The sequence below is a fragment of the Magallana gigas genome, chromosome 5 (assembly GCF_963853765.1).
Source record: "Magallana gigas chromosome 5, xbMagGiga1.1, whole genome shotgun sequence".
In the NCBI taxonomy this organism is placed as follows: Eukaryota; Metazoa; Mollusca; class Bivalvia; order Ostreida; family Ostreidae; genus Magallana; species Magallana gigas.
This window is the reverse complement of record NC_088857.1, coordinates 25,831,498-25,857,499: the sequence shown is the minus strand read 5'-3', so window position 1 is coordinate 25,857,499 and position 26,002 is coordinate 25,831,498. Positions and strand designations below refer to the sequence as shown.

The 26,002-nt window shown below is 33.2% G+C and overlaps 1 protein-coding gene across 5 annotated transcripts; it reads left to right on the top strand.

Moving 5' to 3' along the window:
• The first annotated feature begins 1,044 nt into the window (after positions 1 to 1,044).
• LOC105340008 (glycoprotein 3-alpha-L-fucosyltransferase A) lies at positions 1,045 to 20,551 on the top strand. 5 transcript variants are annotated; one of them, XM_020072124.3, is made up of 4 exons: positions 1,045 to 1,374; positions 6,556 to 6,613; positions 13,806 to 14,844; positions 17,883 to 20,551. In XM_020072124.3, the coding sequence occupies exons 3-4, from the start codon at positions 13,874 to 13,876 to the stop codon at positions 18,265 to 18,267; spliced, it is 1,356 nt and encodes a 451-aa protein (XP_019927683.2). In that variant the 5' UTR covers positions 1,045 to 1,374; positions 6,556 to 6,613; positions 13,806 to 13,873; the 3' UTR covers positions 18,268 to 20,551. The 5 variants fall into 5 exon arrangements, with proteins under 5 accessions (XP_019927683.2, XP_065941619.1, XP_034310089.1 ...); XM_066085547.1 differs by lacking the exon at positions 6,556 to 6,613; XM_034454198.2 differs by lacking the exons at positions 1,045 to 1,374; positions 6,556 to 6,613 and adding an exon at positions 9,814 to 9,957.
• The last annotated feature ends 5,451 nt before the right edge of the window (positions 20,552 to 26,002 follow it).

The following is a 26,002-nucleotide window of genomic DNA, read 5'->3' as shown; positions in this document are numbered from 1 at the left end:
ATATATATATATATATATATATATATATATATATATATAAACTAGTGAATTAATCATCAAAATTTATCCAGATATTTCATAATAATATTTCTTTTCTTTTGAGTATTCTTTTCCTCCAAAATCTCTTTTTATTACTTTATCAATTGAAATGACAACTGTAATGTGTCTCTTGCATTATTGTTGATTTAAAAATAAATACATGTACATGTATTTAAAACTTGTTTTACTTTAAAAATGTATTAAAAACGGCAAAAATGGATATTTGCTGGAAACGTTTTGAAAAAGGGGGTTTATATATTGTGGAGATTATGGTTTGAAAAGTAAGTAAAGATATCATTATTTTGGATGCTAGACTAATAATGTTAAGAGAGAAAAACTCATCTCTTTAACAAGAAAATTTGGAGTATGGACCCATCTAAAGAATAATTTAATGACTAATATTCCTTTTACCAATATTATAAAACAGTAAATTACATGGTATTTCTAAATACAGTGTACAAAGTTTACTGTGGTTTCATTAATTTTCGTGGGTATCAATTTTCGTGGATTTTCTGAAAACCACAGTTTCAAGGATACGTAATTTCGTGGCCAATGATCCTATCAATACAAATTGTTAGTTGAAATTGAACTTCAATGAATATTTAATTTCGTGGATCAACTTAACAACGAAATCCACGAAAATTAATATTCAACGAATATTGATGAAACCACAGTATATATATTTTTTAGAAAAAGCCCGAAGTTATTTAAATTCTTGCGCACATTATCTTCCACCCACTGTCTTCTCCTTCAAAGACGTCTATAAGCAACCGTGATTGACTTGCGTTACAGTGCTGATCATTCATGAACTGAGGTTTAAAACAATTAATATATGGATGTATAAATTTACAAGTATGTAAAAAATGTTAGCATTTAAGTCTGCGCTTTGTCATCAGTGAGGTTTTCTCGACATTTGGGTAGGGTGGTGTGATTGTACAATAACATTATAATCTCTAATTGTGTTGGAGGAGAGTGATGACCCAGGGGATCTCGGTGACAGAAGGCGGGGAATCTCGATGACGAGTCTGATACACAGAAAGGCTTTTTACAAGGGTTCGTCAGATCACCCTGACCATTCTCTGTAGAGAGCGCGCTTCCTATATTATAAAGTCAATACATGTATTCAATGCCTAGCGTTGCCGAGATGCATTGATCAGTCTTGGTATTAACGGGACTTGTGGTTTAGGGATGGAGGAACGGAAATACCTTGAAATTTGTGTCTTTCGAACTCTCAAGGTCGTTTGGTGAAGCAGTTTGTTATGGGATTCAATCTGTCCACCCTGTGCATGCTACATCCAGGTCATTCCATGGATTTATCACCAACTTGAGACTATGGTAGGTGTATGTAATGTGTGAAATATTGGTCTTTCTTTTTTATCATGTAAAATTCTTATATTGGTTGGAGTTATACAAACTAATTTTAAATCTTTGGTAACCAGTATCAATGGGTTAAGATGATCATTAGCATGACAAATATTGATGTTGTGATTTTATCCAAACAGTCAAGTGTACGCATACGTGTCCTTGCATATCTGCTGGTGCACAGGAATCCTATAAAACATAATACACGCGATGATGCTGATCCTAAGACACATTTTTATGAAACGGGAGCAAAAACAAAGATTCCCAAAAGCCTAAAATAGTGAATTCCTAAGGACAAACTACAGCAGTGGGATCGCGAGAATCCAAGAATTCTAAGTGTGCTTCGTCCGTTACCCTCCACATAAAACATATCGATCCACTTCTCGCTGATTTTCAAATTACAAAAAAAAAAAGCATTCTCATACTCTCCGCTAGAACCGAAGCATTCTGATTGAATTCAATTGCAGTGGAGAGAGAATGGGTCCATTTTGATATTAGCCATTGTAAAAATGAAAAGTAACAACATTCAAACCGACTCATCCAATTTATATTTGTTTTAAGCTTATTTGTTATTCAATTACGGTAAGGGTTTAAAAAAATAGATAAACCCTTGCAGTTATATTAATACATGTATTTTTAATAATATCACTTTAAGGATGACGTTTATTCAGAATGAACAAAAATTCACTGATGATAATGAAAAGCCATGTATTGGATGTTTTAGGCCTTTGATTGTAGAGTTATATTTCTCTTTCAAAAAAGTAGGTCAATTACCTACTTTTTTAGTTAATGGCCATTCAATATATTTTGAAAAATCAAGAAAAATCCCATACAATTTCACACTACGACTGAGATTTTTTTTGGTGAAAATATTACAATTAAAAAAAAAAAAAATGAAATACATGCACGTTATGAATAATAGTGGCACTAAATAAATAAATTACAAATAAATAAATAAAATAAAATAATGAATAAACAAATAAATCACAAAGCATTAAAATTTCAGCAACAATTTTTTAAAAATATCCCAGTCCGAATTTCCTCTATCAGTTTCAAATCCCTACCCATTTTTGATGCAATTTTATAAAAAAAAAAATTGAATGATAATAATACAAAAACATTTATAATATTAAACTACTTATATTGACCTTATTCTGTTGGCATAAAATTTATATGAGGTCAATAATCAAAACTTTTATCGTTTTAAGAATTTTTATATATTTCTGCCATACCATTATTTTAATGTATATGTGAGTTAAAACCAACAGAAAATATGCAAAATTATATATACTAAAATATGAAATCTTAACTTTTAATATTAGAGAATTACCAAAAATGTTTTAGCGGAATACAAAATCTGCAAAATTTAGTCCGAAATTCCTCTGTTTGGCTAAAAGTCTCTTTTTTTTTTAGTGTAATTCCATAATTTAGTAGAAATTTTGAATTTTATGTGTTTAGAACAAATTTTACTCATGACATTGAACTTTATAACAATCCGAATTTGAGAACTCAAACCCTGAGTAAACAACACCCATTGGCACACATTTTGTTCACATTGGTGCGAAAAATGTGAAAACTTTTATTTATTTTTTATATATGTGATGCTTATTTTCTTAGATTTTCCCGTAGAGGGGCCATAGTTACCTAGGTAATTACCATAAAAACTAGTCCACACATCAAAACAGGGTTTGTTTTAGTTTTTATACAAATTGTTTTAAACACAGATTGCCATAATTGTCCAGATCGAGCATAGATTATCCTGTCTACTGAAAATTTCCACCGACCGCACCCCAATTTCCATTATGGTATAATCTCTAGATAAACATATATTTACCCGTCAGTAAGAGAATAACCTTGAGTTAGTTATTAAGACTCGGTATACCGATTGCCAACTCTAAATTCCAAGATATAGTATAATGTATTGTAATTTTTTCTCACTTCGTGACTGACAATACATTCTTGCGAGTGATTGATGCCAGGTTAGAATTGTCGTTGTTTTTAAATCCTTTATGGAGACGGATTGAGTAAATCTGGGATCAAACTTTTTATTAGAAAGATTTGTTTTGTTTCAAATTTCTTTCACTTACTGCTCACATTAAATGTTAGCAATACAACAACCCCGATTTAGTCCGTTTCCTCTGCATCCGTAATTTTTGGGAGTTGATTTTAATCAACTCTCCTATGCAGTTACTCTGACAAACCGAAAGTGAAACAGTGTTTGGACCAAAGCACAAATCATCGCCGCTGACAAAAATTAGTTCTTGAGAATAATTGCTAATATATAAATAGTGCCTGTTTGGGAGGGTAACAGTTAAAATTGACACCCCGAGAAAACCATTGTCAACCGACGCGAAGCGGAGGTTGACAATGGTTTTCGAGGGGTGTCGATTTCAACTGTTATCCTCCCAAACAGGCACTATTTATTTTATTATACTGAATGTCAATTTAAAGAAAACTTTACTGCTTTTCTATAGGAATGACTTGAATTCTACTGCGAACCGTACGCGCATCATTTACGCGCATGTAACAATTCGTAATGTTACCCGTTGCCAAGTGACTTGCTAACGCTGAAGATAATGGATTATCAAATGCGTCTAAACCAATCAGATTTCAGTATTTAACATGAAAGTATAATAAATCCGAAATAATGTATGCCAAAGCATTGTTTTTCAAGGAAACATATTTATAAATACCTTGAAAATAGTCAGATTTTAAATGGTACGAACAATTTAGATATTTTTTGTAGTTGTTTGTATTCTTACGCCAGAGTTCAATATAGTTCAATATAGTTCAACTCGACGCTCGGCTGTCTCCGTAAATCTCCAACAAGCAGAGAGTCTCTCTTACTTGTCAGAGATTAACGGCGATAGCCGAGCGTCAAGTTGAACGAGACGAGAGTTCAATATTGCTTGGATCCATAAATTTTCAAGAAATATTTCTATCACTGATACATAGTTTGATTCAATTTATTATATCTTTAAATATTACTTAACATGATTCATATGGGGTTTTATCAACATTCTTGTGTCGAAAAGTCCGAAAATTCATATTATAAAAATGTGCGTAATTCAAATACAGAAACTACCTGTACTTGTCATGCAAAATAACATTTCATTGATTTTAGAATAAATAACCATCGATAAAATCAACTCCCGTCAGTTCTTCGGTACTTTGATTGGTATTATACTGTAGAGTAAAATTATACATCCACGTACACCCTGTATTAATTACACTAAAATGTCAATTTACTAGTGAGCAGTGTACTGAGAATAAGAATCCCCCCCCCTATAAAAGTTTGCAGGTTGTCTTACTTTTCAAAAAGTAGCATTCCATTATTACAGTACATATAGATTATACTAGTATGTAAATTCATATCAATATGAATAATTATGCTATCTATCTAGACATTCGTTATTGCGTGAATTTATCCGAAGAGGACGGGGATTTGTCTGGAAGTCATCAGAGATGGAATCTGTGATGAAAACTTGCATATTGACGATCGTTGACAACAGCTAGACCAATTGAAGCATCCAGATGTAAAGATAGTCTGCCAATGGATATCTTCTCTCCCGAGTTGGGAGCTTTAGCTGCTGAGCGTTTACAATCAGTTTTGGACAATCGGTCGGAGCACTTCTCATAATTGTCATCAGCATCTCACTTCAAACGAAACACTGACTTTAACATAACATTGTGGTTATTTTTATGAAAGACTTATCTCAATTAGAAAAGTCGAATTTCGTCATCACTATTCATTCAAATAACAACCCGCAGCATTTCATTTACCAAATTTACTTCTTTCAAATAGATAAGTAAATAATAAAATTAAATAATTAATAAATAAATGAATTTAAAAAGGGGTGGATGAATGAATAAGTAAGTAAGTAAATAAATAAATAAATGGATAAATTTTTACTTTCGAGCCTCCCCTGGAGCCGCTCCTTCCGAACTAGGAATTTTTCTGATGTATAATTAAGCTGGGATTGTGATGCGGTTAGGGGCTTTGTGCTGTATATGTAATGGGGATGTTAACATGGTCGTCTAAATGCTCTTCGATCTGACTATCCAACAATCTGTTTATCGAATGCAAACAATTTCTTTGCAACTGCATATTGTACTTCTGCACGCGCCCATAAAAAAGGCTCTCTGCATGTTTGAAGTTTTTATGGATATCAATTGATGAGACGGAGAGGAATAGAGATAGGACTGGTCTTAATCGCACACAGTATAGACGACGTCCAAATTTCAAACTACTAAAAGTACTAACATGCACATGTGATTTCATGCACGTTTGTTTTCAACAAATTTCTTCGGAAGCACTCTTTTCCAGTCGAGAAGAGATTATTTCTATCAAAGTGTTCGCATCGGAATAAATTGGGTTGACTGAATACTATTGTGATAGTCTTGCTTAAAACTGAATTTGAGTCATTTTATTCGATAGGGTGTCTTATTAGAATATTTTAGATGGTGTTTAATCAGCTACTGATTTTTTTTTACAAGTGACCCGTTTATATGTGTATTAACATGTGTATATTAATCTTGTACATACTTATGTCTATGAGGTGTACAGCTGTTGACCAATAAACAATACAATACTGACAAAATGCAATCAAGATCTAACTAGCTTCAATAAATTTGTGCACGAACGCAGGTTATTTCGTATGGTTTTTTTTTCGATTTTGTAATGTATTGTTCAATACATTTTATCAATGACAATTTTTTATGTTTAATCATACAATTGCTAAATATGACTGTTATAAGTATGAAAAATAAGGAATCGTTTTATGAATATTATTAGCTGATCAAATACGGTCGGGCGTGATCAAATCTTTCAAAAAGCCCTTCGGACTTCATTGGATTTGATCACCCCCGACCGTATTTAATTAGGCTAATCACCTCATATTTACTACAAGATGATTCCTTATTCCTTATAGATACATACCGTAAAAATAGAATATTCCACTCAAATACTCAAACGATTCAAGTTGTTTAAATTCTAGATGTATGTACATGGATTGTTATTAAAACCATACAGTATCATATCAAAAGTTTTATGCAGTTTTAGTTTTATTAAATATTTCGATCTACCTATTAATAAAATATTTTCTCCTGAAAAAAAAAATCAACTGCTAATTTTTTTATTTTTTTTATTTATAGCAATAGATCTACTTCCGGTTAGTAGCAGTCTTAATGCATGCGTTGAAATAAAATAAAAGTAAGTACACTTTGTTTATGATATACCCCCCCCCCCCCATCTCCCTATTGTAGTATCAAACATTACAGTTAAATACAAAATACAATAGGGTTCGTACAACTTTCTTTTTTGACTTTCGACAGTTTCGTTTTTGGAAGAAAGAAACGAATGATACCGAAACCGATCGAGAAATTGGCCGATGCTGGAAGTGCTAGCATACAAGCATACAATATACAGGAAAATAAAAGTTGTCACGATGAAGTTGAAAACTTAAGACAGCAATAGGTTACTTTATGGGCTTAAGTGACTTAAAAAAAATTCACTAAATTGCTATATTTGTCCCCCCCCTCCAAAAAAAAAAAATAACAGGAAAAATATTAAAGTTAAAAGACCTTCATGGACATCATAATTAGGCATTTACTTTTTCTCAGATATAAATACATGTATCGGAGTAGAGAACATTAAATACACTTTTACTATACTGCCATAATGGCCCCATCTTAGGACCTGACACTTCACAATTTTGGTAGCCTACAACAATGCATTTATTTTTTCTCCACGTGTGGAGGCAGAGAAGAATATTTTTTTAATATTTGACCCTGTCCATGAGGCCCAGGTTGGTTAAGGTCATAAATTTTACCATTTAGAATTCTCTTACCATAGAGATGTCAAAAAATAGTAACAATTGGTTTGGTAGTTTTCAAGAAGAAATTAACAATGTAAAATTACAAACGGACAACACTACGCACGACGATGAAAAGACAAATTGCAATAGGTCATCTGAGTTACGCAGGTGACCTAAAATGTTGGAATATCCCCTTCCTTGTTGCTACGTGCTTGAATAAAACTGCGAAAGCTAAACTAAAGTTTTATATATATACATATATTTAGGATTTCTCTTGTTTTGAATAATTGAAATGCCCATAAAAATTATTTCCTTCGGCTGTTGTGCTTCCAATAACTCTGAAATTTGAATTTATCCATTTAGAAGTACTGGGTATTTCCAATAGCTTATTTTGCCAATTATGAAATCTAGATTAGTGCTTAATTCTGATCATTGAAACGGAGGTAAATAATCTCCTGTCGCCCCTTGTGAAAGCCCACACACTCTGCATTTTCTATCCCCGAGCTTTGACTAATTAATTCTGTAAATGGAAAAAAAAAACTTGTCCACATGAACACATCAAAACAGTGTGATGTATCATGTATCAACATTTAGCATGGAAAATTAATTTGACGGCGACGAATGTCGTCTAAGCGTTGATCGTCCCATTGGGCGTTGCAGCCGATTTGTATTCTGTACCTCTGGGAATCACGTTGTCAAAATGAACACTAGACTATAGTGCTCTCAAAGATAAAACTGCGCATGCTTATATGGAACTTTCTATGCATGTTACGTACATATAGCGCCTTCACCGTGCGTGTATACTAGTACAGCTTATATTTGTGCAACGATCAGTCGAAATCACTTATACTCATGCATTACAATCTAAGATACAAAAATGAGTGGTAAACAATATATAGAGAGTTATTTTGGGGTAACATTGCAATGTGAATATAATTTGCTTAATGCTGGAATATTTGCGCACATCCATGCGCCTCATAGAATAGAGAACTCTATTTTCGAATTAAAAAATTACTTCGTTTTTATTTTTAAAATTTTACACTCATTTATGAATTGTTTTGTCTTTATTTAATAAAGAATTTTCAGAGGTAAGCTGTTGTGTGTCCTTTTGTCAGGTTTAAACATATCAAATTCTAATTAATGCATATCGACTGCATGGATTTTATTTTTTTTCTTCATGTCTGACACTCCCACCATCCCCCCCCCCCTTTTTTTTTTATTTTGGTTGGCTATTTGCATTTAATGGTATATTTCATTTTCTTACTATTCAAATTTTTGAAAATTAAAGATTTAAACTATATTCTTCTAATTACAGCTTGAAACATAAATTCTTTCAAAATAACATTGCTTGCAAACGTAACATCATACATGGATATCATTTTTAAGACACACAATGTACATGTGATGAATAAAAGTAAACGCAACATCTTGGGCCTGCGGCAGAGCTAAAAAAAACCCACCTCGTTTATATGAACATTAACATCGCTATACCTTAAAAAATCTTAATCTTGAATGTTTAAATTTATACGGTGTATTTGATGGTATATCCCGGGGCGGGGGGGGGGGGGGGGTTAGACCGCTTACAATCCCAGAATTCCACTTTATGGGGGGATGCGTAACAGTGAACATGGGTTTTGAAGGGACAATTTCGAGGTTGACATTATGTGCTTTGCTACAATAATTTCAAATATAAGCATTAAATAAATTATTTTGAATGATATTGTACATGTACATAGTCTCATACCAGTAACTCCTATATCGATCACACGTTTTTCAATTTGTGTGCACAGACTGTTGCGGTTATGAAACTACATTACAGCTTCTTTTTTGTGTTTTGTTTTTGTTTTATCTGAATTGATACTTTAATAAGACGTCAACAATACCGGTGCTTATATAAATGCAATTTTGTTCGTTTCTCTTAGTAACTAAAATTTCTTTGATTATTCTATAATTTAACATATACGACGAGTTTCTAAATTTAATGTAATGCTTCTACCAAATAAAGATTTTTTCTGTAATGATTACATGATAGGTATTCATTTATAATAATAATAATGATTAATGATAATAAGAATACATGCATATTGTAGCGCCTTTTTTATAAAATACGAACTTTGAAGAAAAATCCAAAGTGATTTAAATTTTGCACCCCAAAAAATTAGAAAAAAATCAAATGCAATATAATGATACATCATTATCTTCATAAACATTGTAATTCAAATAAACTGTGTCAGTATCTGCATTACCAGACTATTTCTCACAATTCGAGTGTCATTTCTTTAGAGACTACTTCTAACACCATCCTCCCTTACCGTTTCTGTGCATGGATAAAGTACCCTTTCGTTGAATATATTAAAACAACGGATCCGCCGCATGTACATGTGCATGAATACTGGGAAGTTTTGATGACTTTTTCAAACTTTTACATTTCTCTTCCCTTGAACATGTATTTAATTAAATATGAAGTCGAAAGGTCTCACATGTACATGTAGCAGCAGCTTTATATATTTATATATTTATAGTGAGTTAGGCGCGTCAAGGAAAATGTAAGTGTTTGAATTATATATATACTTATATACTTCCGTAAGTGTGCATGTACATAGTACAAGGCCATGGATGAAGCATACGACAGCTGTTAGGGGGGTCACAGTAAGGAAGTTGATCTCTATCATATTGTTATTATGTCGGGCTGTACATAGTGGGGCGCTATCAGGGTCCTAAGGTTGTGAGAAGTCACCAGGTTAGTTCTACACTCAATAATCTATACTCAATACTGCTTCAAAACGGCATTGTGAGAATGTTGCATGTTTCATATGTGGGTTGGACAGAAATGGCCTTTAGGTTTTCATGGAGTCTGAAGTTTTGTGTGAAATACACATCACTTTAATGAAATAAGTACTTAATTAGTACATATACATGCATGTGAATTTGCGTTGAAACAACTCCTCTCGGACAGTTACAAAATTGTTACTTATGTATGTATGTAAGTACATAAGATAACTGTAACATTCATTTCTATCAGTGCTGGGTACATTTTATATATATTTTCTTTTGTTTTCATGAAATCAAATTCAATTCAAATGAACACAATGCAAATGAAGACTGCAAGTATTGCATGCATTTCTTGAGACCATCAGAAAACAACACTCTTGATAAATTAACACGTTGCGGGTCGGATTTGATACTTTCTCCGCAACGTTTCCCTCTCTCTATCACTGCATTTAAAGATGGCATTAAGTATTTATTTCCTGACATGGGGGATGTGTGACAGTTCAAATCTATTTACTCTTTACTACATGGTATATACATGTATATTAGGGGACAATGATGCTATTATATGATCCGTATATCATCAAATTGAATACACTCCCGCATTTTAAATTCACAGTGAAAACATATACAGGGCCCGGTGTCGTTTTATCAAATCTGCACTGTAGGTTAGCTGGAAGCTATACAAAATTAACAACCAAAAAGATGAACAAACGTGATTAAATTTTCTCCCTATACCAAAGGCTAAAATACCAAGTTTTCACTTCAATTAATGTTATTCAATTGGCAGTTGAGAAAAAATCTCTCTCTCTCTCTCTCTCTCTCTCTCTCTCTCTCTCTCTCTCTCTCTCTCTCTGGATTTTAATCATTTTATTTTACTATACTCGGACGTATCAAGAGAAAAGAACAAGAGCTTTAAAAAAAAAATCGGTAAGAACCACGTGACGTGATCTTGTGGGGAAGTTTGCGACAGGTAGGCTTAGCGGATGTGATAATACAGTGCAGGAATACCAGGTACACGTCAATTCTCAATATACCTGTGTTAAATAAGTCAGACGCCCTCCTTGCATCAAATATGGATTTATAACCGGTTGGAGTTTTGTACAGGTGAGAGTTAGATAACAGGGATACAAAGGCAATTTGGTCAATTTGTCCAATACCTGGTAACATAGTTTCACGGGTGAATAGGCACAGTAGGGTCGCCTATATAAACATGGCTCAACGCATATCGTTTTCAGTCGGTTTGCAAGGTGCAAGGTTAGTGAATTTTAACTATCTTTGTAGTATCAGAGTATGATCGGTCATTTGGAATTATGTTTCTTAATTTATAATGGTTCGTCACGAACCGCATCCATTAGGCCACATTGTTAATATGCCGTTGTTTACCGATTTTGAAATCGATGTAAACAGCGGGTGGTTTATTTGCATTCTCTCTCGTGTAGGCTGTGACGGGGTTAGAGAAGATATATATATATACTTATATACTCTAACCACGACATAGTATATTCATTGCCGACAAGCTTCAGCTTGATAATAAAAGATCAGAACTAATCAACAATGATTTCACATAAGTCACAATCTGACAATGGTACAGTGAAACACATGTTCTCTCTAAATACATGTACTTTTATCTAACCAACGACAGAGATGCTGTCCATTTGATTTTATCAATCCACAAAAAATCAAAATGAACTTGTAAATCTCTCTCTCTCTCTCTCTCTCTCTCTCTCTCTCTCTCTCTCTCTCTCTCTCTCTCTCTCTCAGGGAGATAGGTGACATCATGCTAATGTAAAGTCTTCAGATGTGAGGAAACGGTGCGGGAGAACTTGTAAGAAAGGATTCCATCTTAACAAGATGTGAATTAAGAATTTATTTCTCTGTGTATTTTAATGCGTTCAAATATTCATTAAAGAAACATTTTAGAGATTTCTTTGAAATCATTTTAAAGATTTCCATCAGAGATGTATATATACTAAGAGGAGAGGTAACTTCTACATTCACCATGTTTACTTCCCAAACTATCATGTGAGCCTTGACAAGTTTTTAAAACTCTGTTTAATCCCAGTAAAATATGTCAATTTTAATTACATTATTTATTTTCTCTTGTTAAAAGAAATAGCTTTTTCATACATTTTTTTTCATATGTAGTTAACTAATTTAGATACAAAGAAATTAAACATCAATTTTTACGTATTCTCAGAAATGGGGCAAAAACGGGTCTCGGGGTTTTGAGAACTTCGTCGTAATTATGATCAGATCAGGGTTATAAAGTACATTTAACAATTCTAGAATAATTTCAAGATAGTTTTTTAAAGGTTTTATATCGATTTATCAGGTAACATCATAGATATGTCAAGTTAAAAATGACCTACGAAGTCATGTACCACGTGATTTCGGTGAGACTTGCGAGAGTTGCCTATCCCTTTAGTATATACGTCCCTGATTTCATGAACTCTTTAGAAGTGTTTGATTGTTCACAAAACATAAATGTAAGGAACACTGGGTATATATATATATATATGGAGGCTGGTTGGTAAGAATTCTCACGAGTGAGTATTATTGTGGAGTAGGTCAAAGAAATTATTGTTTTAATTAAATGATTGTTGACATGAAAACAAGATGATATGAATGTTTATTTTTTAAATCAATTGACTCACAGGGGCCACAATTCAGTGGGGTTTAACATTTAATAGATCAATATATATGGGATTATGAACAACTTTTTAGGAGGGGAAAGGAGATAAGTTATCTTAAAATGATACAGGAACAATATAAAAGTACAATTCATTTTAAATATTGATTAAGTGCCTTGATTTAGAAAATAGTTAAAAGGGGCTTGGTCATGGTTTAGGTAAAAAATTATTTTTCCGATTTAATGTTTACAATGCTTCAGTAAGGCAGTTTTAAGAGGCAACCAATATTTGAGTGTCATTCTTTGAGTTTATAATTGAGTTACAGAGCTTGCAATTCTTTGCTATGTAAACAAAACTTTTGTTTACATTTTGAATGTTGAAGTAAAATAAAAAAGTTATTTACCATTATTTATTCCAAAACTATTGTAGATATATCCACATGGAATCACAATGTGGGATCCATGAATTAACATATATACTATTATAATACATACATGTACATGACTATATATTTCAACAAAACCTTTCCACCATTGGACATGCAGTTAGATTGATAACAATTTGAGAAATCATTAAATTAAGCTACTGCAGAATTTTTTTTTATTAATTAAGAAGAAATTTCGGTTACATAAAACCCATATCATCTTCCCTGGTCATAATGAACAATATTTTACAAAAATATAGATAATTTTAGTTTAATTTCCAAGAACCAACTTAAATTCCATTGCAGCCTGACTAAATGATTTATAAAAGTTTTATTGTATTTTGATTTTTTAAAAATGATATGACCTGGAATTTAAGCTATTCAATTTATAAGGACAAGATAGAGCCGAAGTCAATGGGTATTAAAATACATAAAAAAAAGATATATTACTGTTTGCAGTTTCATCATCATATGAGAGCCTGAATTTTCATGGATTCAATGAAAATCAATTTCAAGGATTGGTTAACTTGTGGACAATGATATGATCAATACAATCATATATTGCACTGCAAAAAAACAGTAAATTTCATTGATCAAATCAACAGCAAACTCTTTTTAAAATGATGAAATTCAGCAAATATTGATGAAGTTATAGTACACCAAGCTATTGAATTCAATTGTGCTCTGGAGTTTAGTGCAATTTTTAAAAATGCACATGTGTGCATAAGTGTGATGTCTTACAATGATTGCTTTACTTTATAGAGACTGAGTCACAAGCAATAGGGAGAGACTGGGGCCAGGAAGGAGACAATGTCAGAAGCCACGCTACAATGAGGATTCACCTGCGCAAGGTCGTGACATATGGCCTTCTTGCACTGGTTGTCTTTGTTGTGTTCCTGTTGTACAATCAGAATACCCTGACCAGCGTGGATAAGGAACCCCCATGGATAGCCTCCCGCAAAACAAGACCCAATGGCTTCAAGGTAGACCCACAGGGTCCATTTCACGAGCACATCAGAGCTAAAAAATCTAGTCCCCCAACAACAGAAAAACCCAGACCATTAGGTTCCCGCCTTTGGCCAACTATAGACTATTATGATGATGATAGAATTTTGGCCCAAATGGCCCATCGTCCAAAAAGTGTGCTTGAAAAGGAGAAGAAGGGTGAATCCGTTAAGGATAAAGTGATTTTAGCTTACCATGGCTACGGGTCTTGGGGAGTTCAGCCTGGACGAAAGCAATTTCAAGATCAGAAATGTCCTGTTCAAAACTGTCATGTGACAGACGATCGACGTCGCGTTAATGATGCTGACATTGTCATGTTTCATCACTCGCCATCTCGGCCCTGGGCGGCAAGGCCACCTAATCAGATATGGTTGTTGTTTATGCTGGAGTCACCATACCACACCCCAGGGTTGACCGGCGTTAATGACGTCTTTAACTGGACGGCAACATACCGCCATGACTCTGTGATTGTAGCACCTTATGAACGTTTCACTCTGTTTAATGAATCAGTGAGGACCTTACCGCTCAAAAAGAACTATGCTGCTGGCAAAACGAAAAAAATTGCATGGTTTGTTTCCAATTGTGGTGCCAGGAATGGGCGTCGCCAATATGTGGAAGAGTTAGCAAAGTATATTCCGGTGGATATATACGGTGCCTGCGGACCATTGAGGTGTCCGCGACATAAGGCCAACGACTGCTTTACAATGCTCACCAAAGACTACAAGTTCTATTTATCATTTGAGAATTCCAATTGTCGAGATTACATCACTGAGAAATTCTTTGTGAATGGCTTAATGTAAGTATTGGGTGATCTGATATGTTAAGCTTTTATAATCAAACATGATAATGAAAACGTAGTCATAATTGATGCTAAAATGGCAAATATCCTTTTGATGGACTGTCCATTCTGCTACCTGATATACAAAGCATTACCAATCTATCCTCTTTGGGTTATGTTTGCCTCTCTGCTTTAGCTGTGATGTATTTCTTAGGTACTATCAAGTTTTGTGAAAATTTGTTTATATATCTCTTTAAAACAAAAGCTTCAGTGGGACTCAATGACATCGTTAATAATTCACAAACTTGTTTCTTTATAAAACAAGTGTAAAATAATAAGTAATTAAGCCACCATATAGCATTCCCCCATCCTGCACCCCTCTGATGGTCAGCCACAGGAACTTGACAGACTAACACAGGTCAAGATTCAGAGGCTGGGTGGGAATCATTGGGTATTGTAACAACCTTTTGTATTATCTTTCCTCAGTACAAGACATTATACAAAAGAATGATTGCCTTATAACTGCAGACAGACCAGTCAGTATGGTACAAGATACAAATAATTATTAACAAGTGTTACAACACATCTGATGTCAACCGAGAGAATTCCTGTTCATACCATACTGTAATCACTGTTCATTAATTGTTCCTGACATTGGTTTGTAAAAAGAGCATTATATTGATGTAAAGAATAGCAACCTTTCCAGTAGGCCTGTGTACTTTAATTATCAATGCAAGTACATGAAGATCAAAACTACACCAACATATATTATATATATATATTGTACTTCTTATAATTGTTACATCTAGTATTAGTGAGAAGAAACATGTCTATATATACTTTTTTCATTCATAAATTGTACATCATGGTGATAAAATAAAAATTTAACTACATCAGAAAGTATAAATTTAATAGAGAAACGATGAATGTCTTTTTAATCATTCACAAGTTACTGTTGCAGAATTCTCAGTCTGATTCATTTTTTAAAATCCATCAAAACCCATACTTTAATTTTATAATTATGTTTTCGATTTAATGAATCGATAGTTTCATAGCTGAAGATCTATTGGAAAAGTTCTAAATTATGTTTCAATTTGAAGGAAACCCAAAAATATAAACTATCTTTATCAAGACACCCATAAATAAATGGCCATAATGCACACATTAAGCTGTTAGACATGAAGTTTAAATTATATTAAGATTATATTACTGTAAAAATTTAAAATGTACATTGCATGTATGAGCTACTGCCACTGACAGAAAGATCATCTGTCCAAGTTCAACTATCGATTATCTACCCATTGCTAAATTACCGGTAGGTAATGTATTGATCATAATATTGCAGATTCCAGGTTCTAGCATTCCTTGACACTCTACTCTAGATCTCCAATGCTCAACACAAAGCTAGGCTGTCATATAACTCATCTACTTTTGAAAGAAAAATCCTTTATTTTCTTTGGGTATTTTAATATAATACTGCATTGTCAGAAGATCAAGTCAAAGTGGTTCCTGCACTTTAAGCTAATTCTCCCTCCCCTTCCAATGAAATATTCATGCGACAGCTTTCTAATAAAGATAGTACGCTTTTCTTTATTAGTCTGCTAATAGCTTGGCTTGGTGTCTTATCTAAATTGAGAACATTTGCTGTGTTGATAGGGAATATTGCTATTGTGGTGAATTATTAATGGAATAGATCCTAAACACAACTGACGTGCTGAAAAAGGCTTTTCAATAATTGTATATCATTCTCTAAATGTAGTTAATGGCAGTTCTACAAACCGAAAATACAGTATCTGATTACACATTTAAAGGTTGTGTCTGTTTTTATTACTAATATATACAGTACCAACCAGACACAACTTAACACCAAAGTATAGACACCAAAAGCTTGAAATGTGAAGCAGACCTGTCTTTTTTTCTTCCCGCCTGTAAGCCTGCCCTTGTATACTCCAAATACACATGTAGAGGCATTTGATCATGCAGTTTTTAATAGTAGCAATTTAAGGGTCTGCTTCTGAAATCAGGTTTGCAAAATTCTTTGTCTACTCTGGGTCACCCTGAGGTCTGCTTGGGGTTAAGCTATGGGTCTGCCATAGTGGACTTGAAGCAGACCCTAAGCGGACACAGAAAGCTGACACGGATTTGGTTGGGTCTGCTTTTATTCTGTAAGGTTCAGTAACTGGTCATGCAGTATTGTACATCCTTTCAAAAACATGATTCTGATTATTTATTTATTTAATTTTTATATATATATACATATATATAAGGGCAAAATTACTTACCGTAAGAAATGGCATGTTACATTAATATTCACCAGAATATGAACTTGATTGTCCACGTGATCAAATCCTGTGGAGCCCTTTGGGCTTTTCGAAAGATTTGATTAAGAACAAACCAAGTTTGTATCCTGGTGAAATTTTTAACATTGCTGTTTCTTACTGATATTTATCATTGAAAAACTGCAAATCATTCAGTATTATTAAAAAATTGCAAATCATTCAGAATTACTAACATAACAGCATTTTTTATGTTTATAATAATACAATCGTCAAACAGTAAGTGCGTGCTGTTAATATTGTAACGTCATTGAAAACTTCACGCAGAATTCAATGTTTTTGATTACCGGTAATATAGGTTCGTTTGAGAAAACATATTTGCAAAATTTAATATAAATATTGTTACACGAATATAACTATAGTATATGTACTAGCCTGTATAAATTTTTGAGGTGGAATTCGCCTGGAATATTGATGGATTCTGGGAGGAATCTTTATATTCTGGGCATACTTGAGGCTAATCGAGATGGAATTTTGAAAATTGATGCCTTAGTAGAAGAGTCAGATTCCAGTTGTCAATTGGCAAGCTCAAATATTCTACATTACCATATATGTAGAGAGAAAAACTGATGTCGGAAATCCTTCTCTATATTATGCCTCTATTCCCTCTATATTCCAGGAGGAACATTTGGTACAAAAGTATCCTTATATGCATCATCTTACAGATTATGATAGAAAAAAAAGTTGAAACATTGATTGTAAGTGTTTTTCTTTTTTTAGGAACGATGTTTTGCCAATTGTCATGGGCGCTGCTCCTGAAGATTACAAGAGGGCCGCGCCGTATCATTCATTTATCCATGTAGATGAGTTTGAAACTCCCAAAGATCTTGCAGAATACCTTTACAAAGTAGACAAGAATGACACTCTGTACAACGAATATTTCCGATGGAAGGGCACGGGTGAGAATATCAACACGTTCTTCTGGTGCCGGATATGTTCCATGATTCATGAAGTGGGGGAGAACAATCACTCGTTAGTTTATCACGATCTGGACCGCTGGTGGCGGGGCCCAGGTGTCTGCATTGGTCAGTCACGGTGGCGGGATAATCGCAAAACTAGAGACAATGTTATTATTAACAAATATGGTCTTGGGTTTGGAAATTGATCATTTCAGCAAAATTTTTTTATCACTTTGGGCTCACTGTTTTTTTCATTTTGGAGGGATATCTTTGCCTGCTGGTCAAATCAGAACTAGAAGGAGGTGTTGAAAAATAAGTGTATTACCGGGGTACAAACACATTTGTAGAATCTCCGCTTATCCGTCCACCTTTCATATGCCATAATCTGAATGGTCTCATACTGGTCTCGTATGAGACCAAAATAAAATTATAATATTGTTTGTTTGGAATTACCTCTTGCCTCGTTGAAATACCCCTTATGATAAAATTTTATAAGCAAAAAATAAAGAACTTTTTTATATATTGAGATTTTTACTTTTTCAATTTTTAATCAGTAAAACTTTTGAAAAAGTTTGAAGAAAAAAATTCCCTCTACCTCCTGGGTCTAGAAACTTCCAGTCGGCAATTCCAAACAAACATTTTTTTATGGATGGCCTGGTTTAGGATGGAGATAAAATTGCATTGTGCATGAAGTACTTGTACCTACTATAGGTACACTGTACATATAAGTATATCTGTATATTTATGAACAAAGGATTCAAATGAATAGTTCTCTTCTATTACTACAGCACTGTCATTTTGCAAGCGATGCCAACTGATGTCACATGTTAAAAGTTTTAAATGTAACAATTTTTTTTTTTTTTTGTACACGTAGCATAAATGTGTCTTGAGAAATCCATATTTTCTTATATTTTTCTATTTCCCTTTTTTCTATAATTCCAAGTTTTGAATTATACTCCCAATTCAGTCCCATTGTGTAATTTGAAGAATATGTTAACATATCATAGTTCTAGAAGACATGATGTATAATTGTTGCAAGGTGAATACGAAACGGATCAGATGTACTTCAAATAGTGGACTGCTGTTACAGTAGATACATGTATTACAAACTATCAGCATTTTGTATTGTATGTCTGTTATGATTGTCAATATATGATTTTATTTTGTGCTTGAATTCTTTATCAATTCGCACACAGTTGTGCTGAGATACTAAAGAATTAAACAATGTTAAATGTTCTTTCTGTGTGGTCATGCATATTTTGAGAAACTAGTTTTATTGATTTTGCCCTCATTTATATATAAGGGAGTATATCTGATGTAGGTGGCAGTTAGAAAGGTTAAATTAGAATTATTGTGTAGGTCTACAATGAACCTGAAGTTTTTTATAAGCTGAATGTTGCTGCAATTTTCATGTTGAATTTTTTTTTAAAGAAAATGTTATTTTCTACTAAAATGACAAAAAGTATCATAGTTTTTAAATTTCTGTTAGCTCTGTTTTTGTGGGAAAAGCCATTAAGAAGCCTTAATTGGAGCAAAATTGAATTATTGTCGTCCTGTACAAAAATTGATCTGCTATATATTCCTTATAAGTGAAATCTTAATTCTCCTGACAAAAATTAATGATTTTTACAAATCTTATTTATCATGAAAGTTTAAGTTACAGGCAGACTTATCACACTAGCAGGTTTTTGCAGCAAAATAAAATTCTGAAAAATACAGCTCATATTGCTTTAATAATACATGCAATGAAATCTTTCAACACTTTTAAAATTGTTCTTCCCATTCTATTAGAGACCAGACAGCTATTAAGGGTGAAAATCAAATTAGTGCAATTCAATCATTGATGTTGAAGGAGAAAAATTGGGAGGGGGGATATACATTAACTTGATAATAATCTAATAATGAGTTTGGTGTTATAATGAACTCTTTTCGTTCAGGATTATTTTGTGTCAACTTGGAATATAAATGATATATTTGTAGATTTTTTCCTCCATCGAAACCGATTTCAATATTATGCAGCTGCTGCACTGTGACGATGTGTAGAAAGTAAATTACAATTACATTTTGTTTTTCATTCAATTACTTACTTTTATTTTCATGTATTTGTTGTTGGATATTACATGTACTGTTTGTATGTTGGATTATTTTATGAAATATTATGAGGGTTTTATTGTACAAGATGAATTACTATTGATGATTCGTTCTTATGAACAAAATAATGCTTTACTCCAGAGTCCTGGTTTATAACCCCTCTGGTTAAATCTTTTTCACCCATCAAACTGTTGATCTGATATGTTTTTTGTCCCTATTTATGGTTTCAAAGCATTAAGTTGAACATGTATTTGGTTTATGTATGTGTGGTGTTAAACAAATCATTCCATTAGTATATTAACATTCCAGATGAATTTCTTTATTTTTGTTGATGAAAACAGTGTAAACTGTATTAAATCTGATGGAGAGGTGGAATTATTAAATATGGACTATATCGAATTGTCTTTTTTTGGGGGGGGGGGGGGGGGGCACAGCATCTGAAGTCCTATTTTGTACCTGGACATGGAATATGTAGATTTGTAGTTGATACAAAAAATTTAGTAGCCCTTAGAGAGTACTAGTATTTCATCAGGTGTGGTCATTCACTGAATTTGAGTTTAAAGCGAGACAATCAGACTACTTCACCTACTTTGTATTTTAAAAAATCATTTATAATTTATTTTTTAACACATGAAGATATAATATATTTGAAACAGCTGTCTCACACATTACGGGTATTTGGACTGATACACTATTAGGTAAATGATTTAATACAAATTTTGCTACACGTCTGTTATGAAGACAATCCCATAAAAAAAGATAAAGGTACATGTATAAATGACATCTACGATCCTTTTATTTGAAAATGCTACGAGTTAAAATTACAGTTAATTTCGAAATAATTTTCTCGTAATAACGAGATCGTTTTCGTAAGAACGAGATAATTTTTGTAAGAACGAGATAATTTTCTTATACATTGTAATTACCAGATAAACGTCACGTGTTTACGAAATCTTTTCTTGTCATATAACGAGATATTGATAAGAGAATATTTTGTTTGTAACGTAACTGTTTTATGCTCGTATATGTTAATAAAATTAAATCAAATAGTTAAATTATATCCCATAAATTTAGATTTCTGTACTAAAATGATTATAATGGAAAAGAAGTCTTGTATTGACGGACAATCATGTAATTGTCAGCATTCCAATTAAAATACAACCAATAGAAATTTATTATCCACAATCTTATTGGTTATTTCAGAAGTCACTTCGTTTCAAAACAAATGATGAAGGCAAAAAAGAATAATACACTTCACATGCATTGCTTTTAATTAACCGGACTTTTAGAACAGAAATAAGAAAAATATACATATGCATTTGTTATACATATCTTCGTTCATCATACGAGGAGTTTTTTAATCATAGGAGACCCCCCCCCCCCCCTTAAATAAATATGAAAAAACCATTAGTTTGATATTTAATTTAGTCTGTATTAAATATTCGCTATTACAGTAGGGCTCGGGCATGGTAAAACGAGGCGACTAAAAATATCACTATTACTGCGTGCACTTATCTATCTCTTCATTATTCATGGTCTGGTTATGCCTGTGATGCGTATCCTCCCCCTTTCCCCTTCCTCTCCAAACCCACAGGGCCAATTTAAATAAAATTAGGCACGAATCATTCTTGAGTGAAAGGGGAATGAAGGGTCAGCCCTCCCCTCTCCCCCATTACCACTACCACCACCACCAAGACTCGTTAACATTAGCGTTAGCGGGTTATGCATTTTTTCTCTAGTGTCGCTACTGTCATATCCTAATTTAATCGTAAAGAGAGCATTACATGTATGTTGTTTGAATGAAGGACGTACTTGTGTATTTAAACCAATGCTTTTTGGTATCTGACACGCTCATTGTATCAGTTGCTAAGATGAGCCAAATAGCCCCTAGGTCCGTTGTTTCATAAAGATTGCGTTCGCTGTTTAAGCCCCGGGTTATTTAATTTAGACGTAGAAATCTAATTAATTTCACTCATTAATCTAGCACAGGGAGCGCCCAGAGTTGAATAACTTTTTTTTATCGTAGTAAAGGGGTTGTGTCTATATATTACGATCCTAGCGTACTATGTTTTAGCTTTTAACGATTGAAACTAATTCGATGAATTACTTGATCCAAGAAATGTTTGCTCTTGCTGATTTCGGAAACTCGACTTTTCTTGTTGTTTTGTTTGATGTGGGGTTTTTTTTTGGGGGGGGGGGTGTTTTTGTTTTTTGTTGCTTTTTTATTTTTTGCTTGCGTAAAATTTATAAAAAATTTCTTTTCGTAACTATGTGTAATTTTCACCAATTGCAGTGGCGTCGGAAGCAAATTGAACACTAACGGTGGGGGGTGGGTGGGGGGGGGGGGGGGCTAGACTAATCCTCAGAAATTTTGACAAGCAAAAAAAAAAAAACCATAATTCCCAAAATCATGAAAATCCTAAAACGTGGTGGGTGGGGGGGGGGGGGGGGGGGGGGGCTTATATACCTATGATTCCAACTTCACTTCTCAATATTTCAATCTTTCCAAGGTAACTTTAGGAACAATTATGTTTGCTGCGAGAAAAATTAAAGTGTGTGTGCGTGTGTGTGGGGGGGGGGGGGCTGAACTCTCTAGGATGCTATGTGTCTAATGGTTAGGTCTAACTTTGCAAAAAAAAGTGGGGGGGGGGGCTAAGCCCCCCCCCCCCCCAGCCTCCCCTGTTCCGACACCTATGAATTGTCATTTTTTGGTTTTTTGTTGTTTGTTTTTTTTTTGAAAAATCTAAAATCTGATTCTTTTCAGGGTAAATTTACATTAGGAGAATAAAGAATATAGGAAATTGCAATTTTTTGCACTTCCAAGCAGATTATAATAAAAACTACATTTTCCTCAAATTGTAATTTATGAATGTTGATAAGAAATATAATTTTCTCCACATCTGATATTAAAGGGGCATCACGATTTTGGTCAAAAATTATTTTTTTCGATTTTAATGTTTACAATGCTTCAGTAAAGCATTTTTAGTAGGCAACCAAAATTTGAGTGTCATTTGATGAGTTATAAGCGAGTTACAGAGCTTACAATTCTTCGTTTTGTAAACAAAACGTTTGTTTACATTTTGAATGTTGAAGTGAAAATTCTAGTTTTAGACCTAAAATGAATGTGTTAATCATTAGGAACTGTTTATTTATGCTTAAAATGGATAATTAGATAGACAAACCAGCTTTAAAAAGATTTTTAATGGTATATTGAACCAATGTAAACAAAAACAGGGCACGAGCCTTGTTTACATGACGAAGAATTGTAAGCCCTGTATCTTGCTTAAAATTCAACGGCTTGCACCCAAATTTCGTTTGATCATTAGAAATGCATTCCTAAAGCATTGCAAATAATAAAAACAGAAAAATAAAATTTGACCAAAATCGTGACCATGCCCCTTTAATTCAAAAGGTAACATCTCAGGACATCAAAAAACACAATTTTGCTATTTAATTGGATTATTACAAACGTAGATTGGTACAATGGATTCTTCAAAATTAAGAAAAATAACACCGAAGATATCTGTTTTTGTAACATTTCAAAAACATTTTTCTTTTATGTGAATTTGTAAAGCATACTTCTACAAAGCTTTCTTTTATTAAAACATCATAATTTAGCACCCACCAAAGAACAGAAAATGGATAACGAATATTTTTTTTTCAGAATCCCGCAAGACATAATCTGCATTTCGTTTATTGCGTTCAATCTCCTAACATAGATAATTAAAGATTACATACCCTGCTGAGACAAGGTATCAACTTTTGAATCATGCGATACATCATTAATCATCAGTCATATACATCAAGCAAATTTGAGTAAAGTAGGGCCAGGATTTCTAAGCATCCTTGATAATGGAGATCAGGCTCTGTATAAAATCTAAGCCGATCTTATTTTTTCAAATCAAAATTTACATGAACAATAAAAGCTGACCAGGACGGCATTTTTTTTATCGACATTCAAACTTGATTTGAACTACTAAAAACCCTACTATAAAAAAGGCACAAAAAGTTAGAGTTTTGAAACTAAGGTGTGATATTGGTACATTTTATTTTTGCTGAAAAAAAGCAAGACAATGTAACCACCCACACACCTAGCACAAGGTGTGTGCCCTTGCTTTTATTGTAACACCAACTCACCATACAATAAAATTTGTGTTTTTGCTTTTGTTGTAACACCAACTCATCATACAATAAAGTGTGTGTTCTTGCTTTTATTGTAACACCAACTCATACAATAAAGTGTGTGTCCTTGCTTTTATTGTAACACCAACTCACCATACAATAAAGTGTGTGTCCTTGCTTTTATTGTAAAACCAACTCACCATACAATAAAGTGTGTGTCCTTGCTTTTATTGTAACACCAACTCATACAATAAAGTGTGTGTCCTTGCTTTTTTTGTAACACCAACTCACTATACAATAAAGTGTGTGCCCTTGCTTTTATTGTAACACCAACTCATACAATAAAGTGTGTGTCCTTGCTTTTATTGTAACACCAACTCACCATACAATAAAGTGTGTGCCCTTGCTTTTATTGTAACACCAACTCACCATACAATAAAGTGTGTGCCCTTGCTTTTATTGTAACACCAACTCACCATACAATAAAGTGTGTGTTCTTGCTTTTATTGTAACACCAACTCACCATACAATAAAGTGTGTGCCCTTGCTTTTATTGTAACACCAACTCACCATACAATAAAGTGTGTGTTCTTGCTTTTATTGTAACACCAACTCACCATACAATAAAGTGTGTGTCCTTGCTTTTTTTGTAAAACCAACTCACCATACAATAAAGTGTGTGTTCTTGCTTTTTTTGTAACACCAACTCACCATACAATAAAGTGTGTGTCCTTGCTTTTTTGTAAAACCAACTCATCATACAATAAAGTTTGTGTTCTTGCTTTTGTTGTAACACCAATCAGGCTCTGTATCTGAAGCTACTGGTACCTCTGCGATTCATATATATATATATATATATATATATATATATATATATATATATATATATATATATATATATATATATATATATATATATATATATATATATATATATGTATAGTTAAATCAACCAAGACCAAGCAAATTTGTAATAATACTATACTGTAAATTCCTTATTTTACGCAAGTACTTAATTCCGCGATTCGACCGTTTTGCATTAAATTGCGAGAATATAAAATCGCTAACGCCAAAGTTTTATCATTGCTCTGTTTAGTTTTACATGTGTTCAAAAAATAAAAGCGAGATTTTAAAATCCGCGAGATGTATTTCTCGCGAGTTTACGCAGATATTAATTCCTCGCATAATAATGTGACCTGTTCCAAAAAACTAAATGTCCAGCATCTGAAACCTATCGCTATGATTCAGCATTCATGCTTTTGGAGTGCATTAAAATCAAAAAATGCATAATCTATTTAAATTTTATAAAACTAAGATTTGTCTATCAAAGGGCACCAGCCCTAAAAACTTTAACCAGTTCTAAAACCTTAACCTTATCTAGCATCCGAAACCTATGGCTAAGATTCAGCATTCAAGCCTGTCAGGTGCATTAGTATTATAACACACATCATCCATGCAAGTTTGGTAAAGCTAGGACCAGTAATAACTAAGATACTAGTAATTATATATATATAATCATCAGGCAAATCTTAGTTATTATTGGTTCAATCTTTATCATATTTAAATAGATGATGCATCTTTTAATTCCAAGCCACCTTTCATTTACTAGAAATTTATTTTAAAACCCCTACCCCGGGGCGCATGAAATTAAGAATTTTATTGGAGGACTTCGTTGTGTTTCTCAATATGCAGTCTGTTTATATTTCAAAAATTTTAACAAGCTCCAAA

Bases quoted from the DNA above. Each gene is read 5' to 3' on its own strand.
- LOC105340008 (XM_066085547.1), top strand. From the start codon at position 13,874: ATGAGGATTCACCTGCGCAAGGTCGTGACATATGGCCTTCTTGCACTG. The intron at 14,845-17,882 runs GTAAGTATTGGG...TTCTTTTTTTAG, and splicing joins TTCTTTGTGAATGGCTTAAT to GAACGATGTTTTGCCAATTG.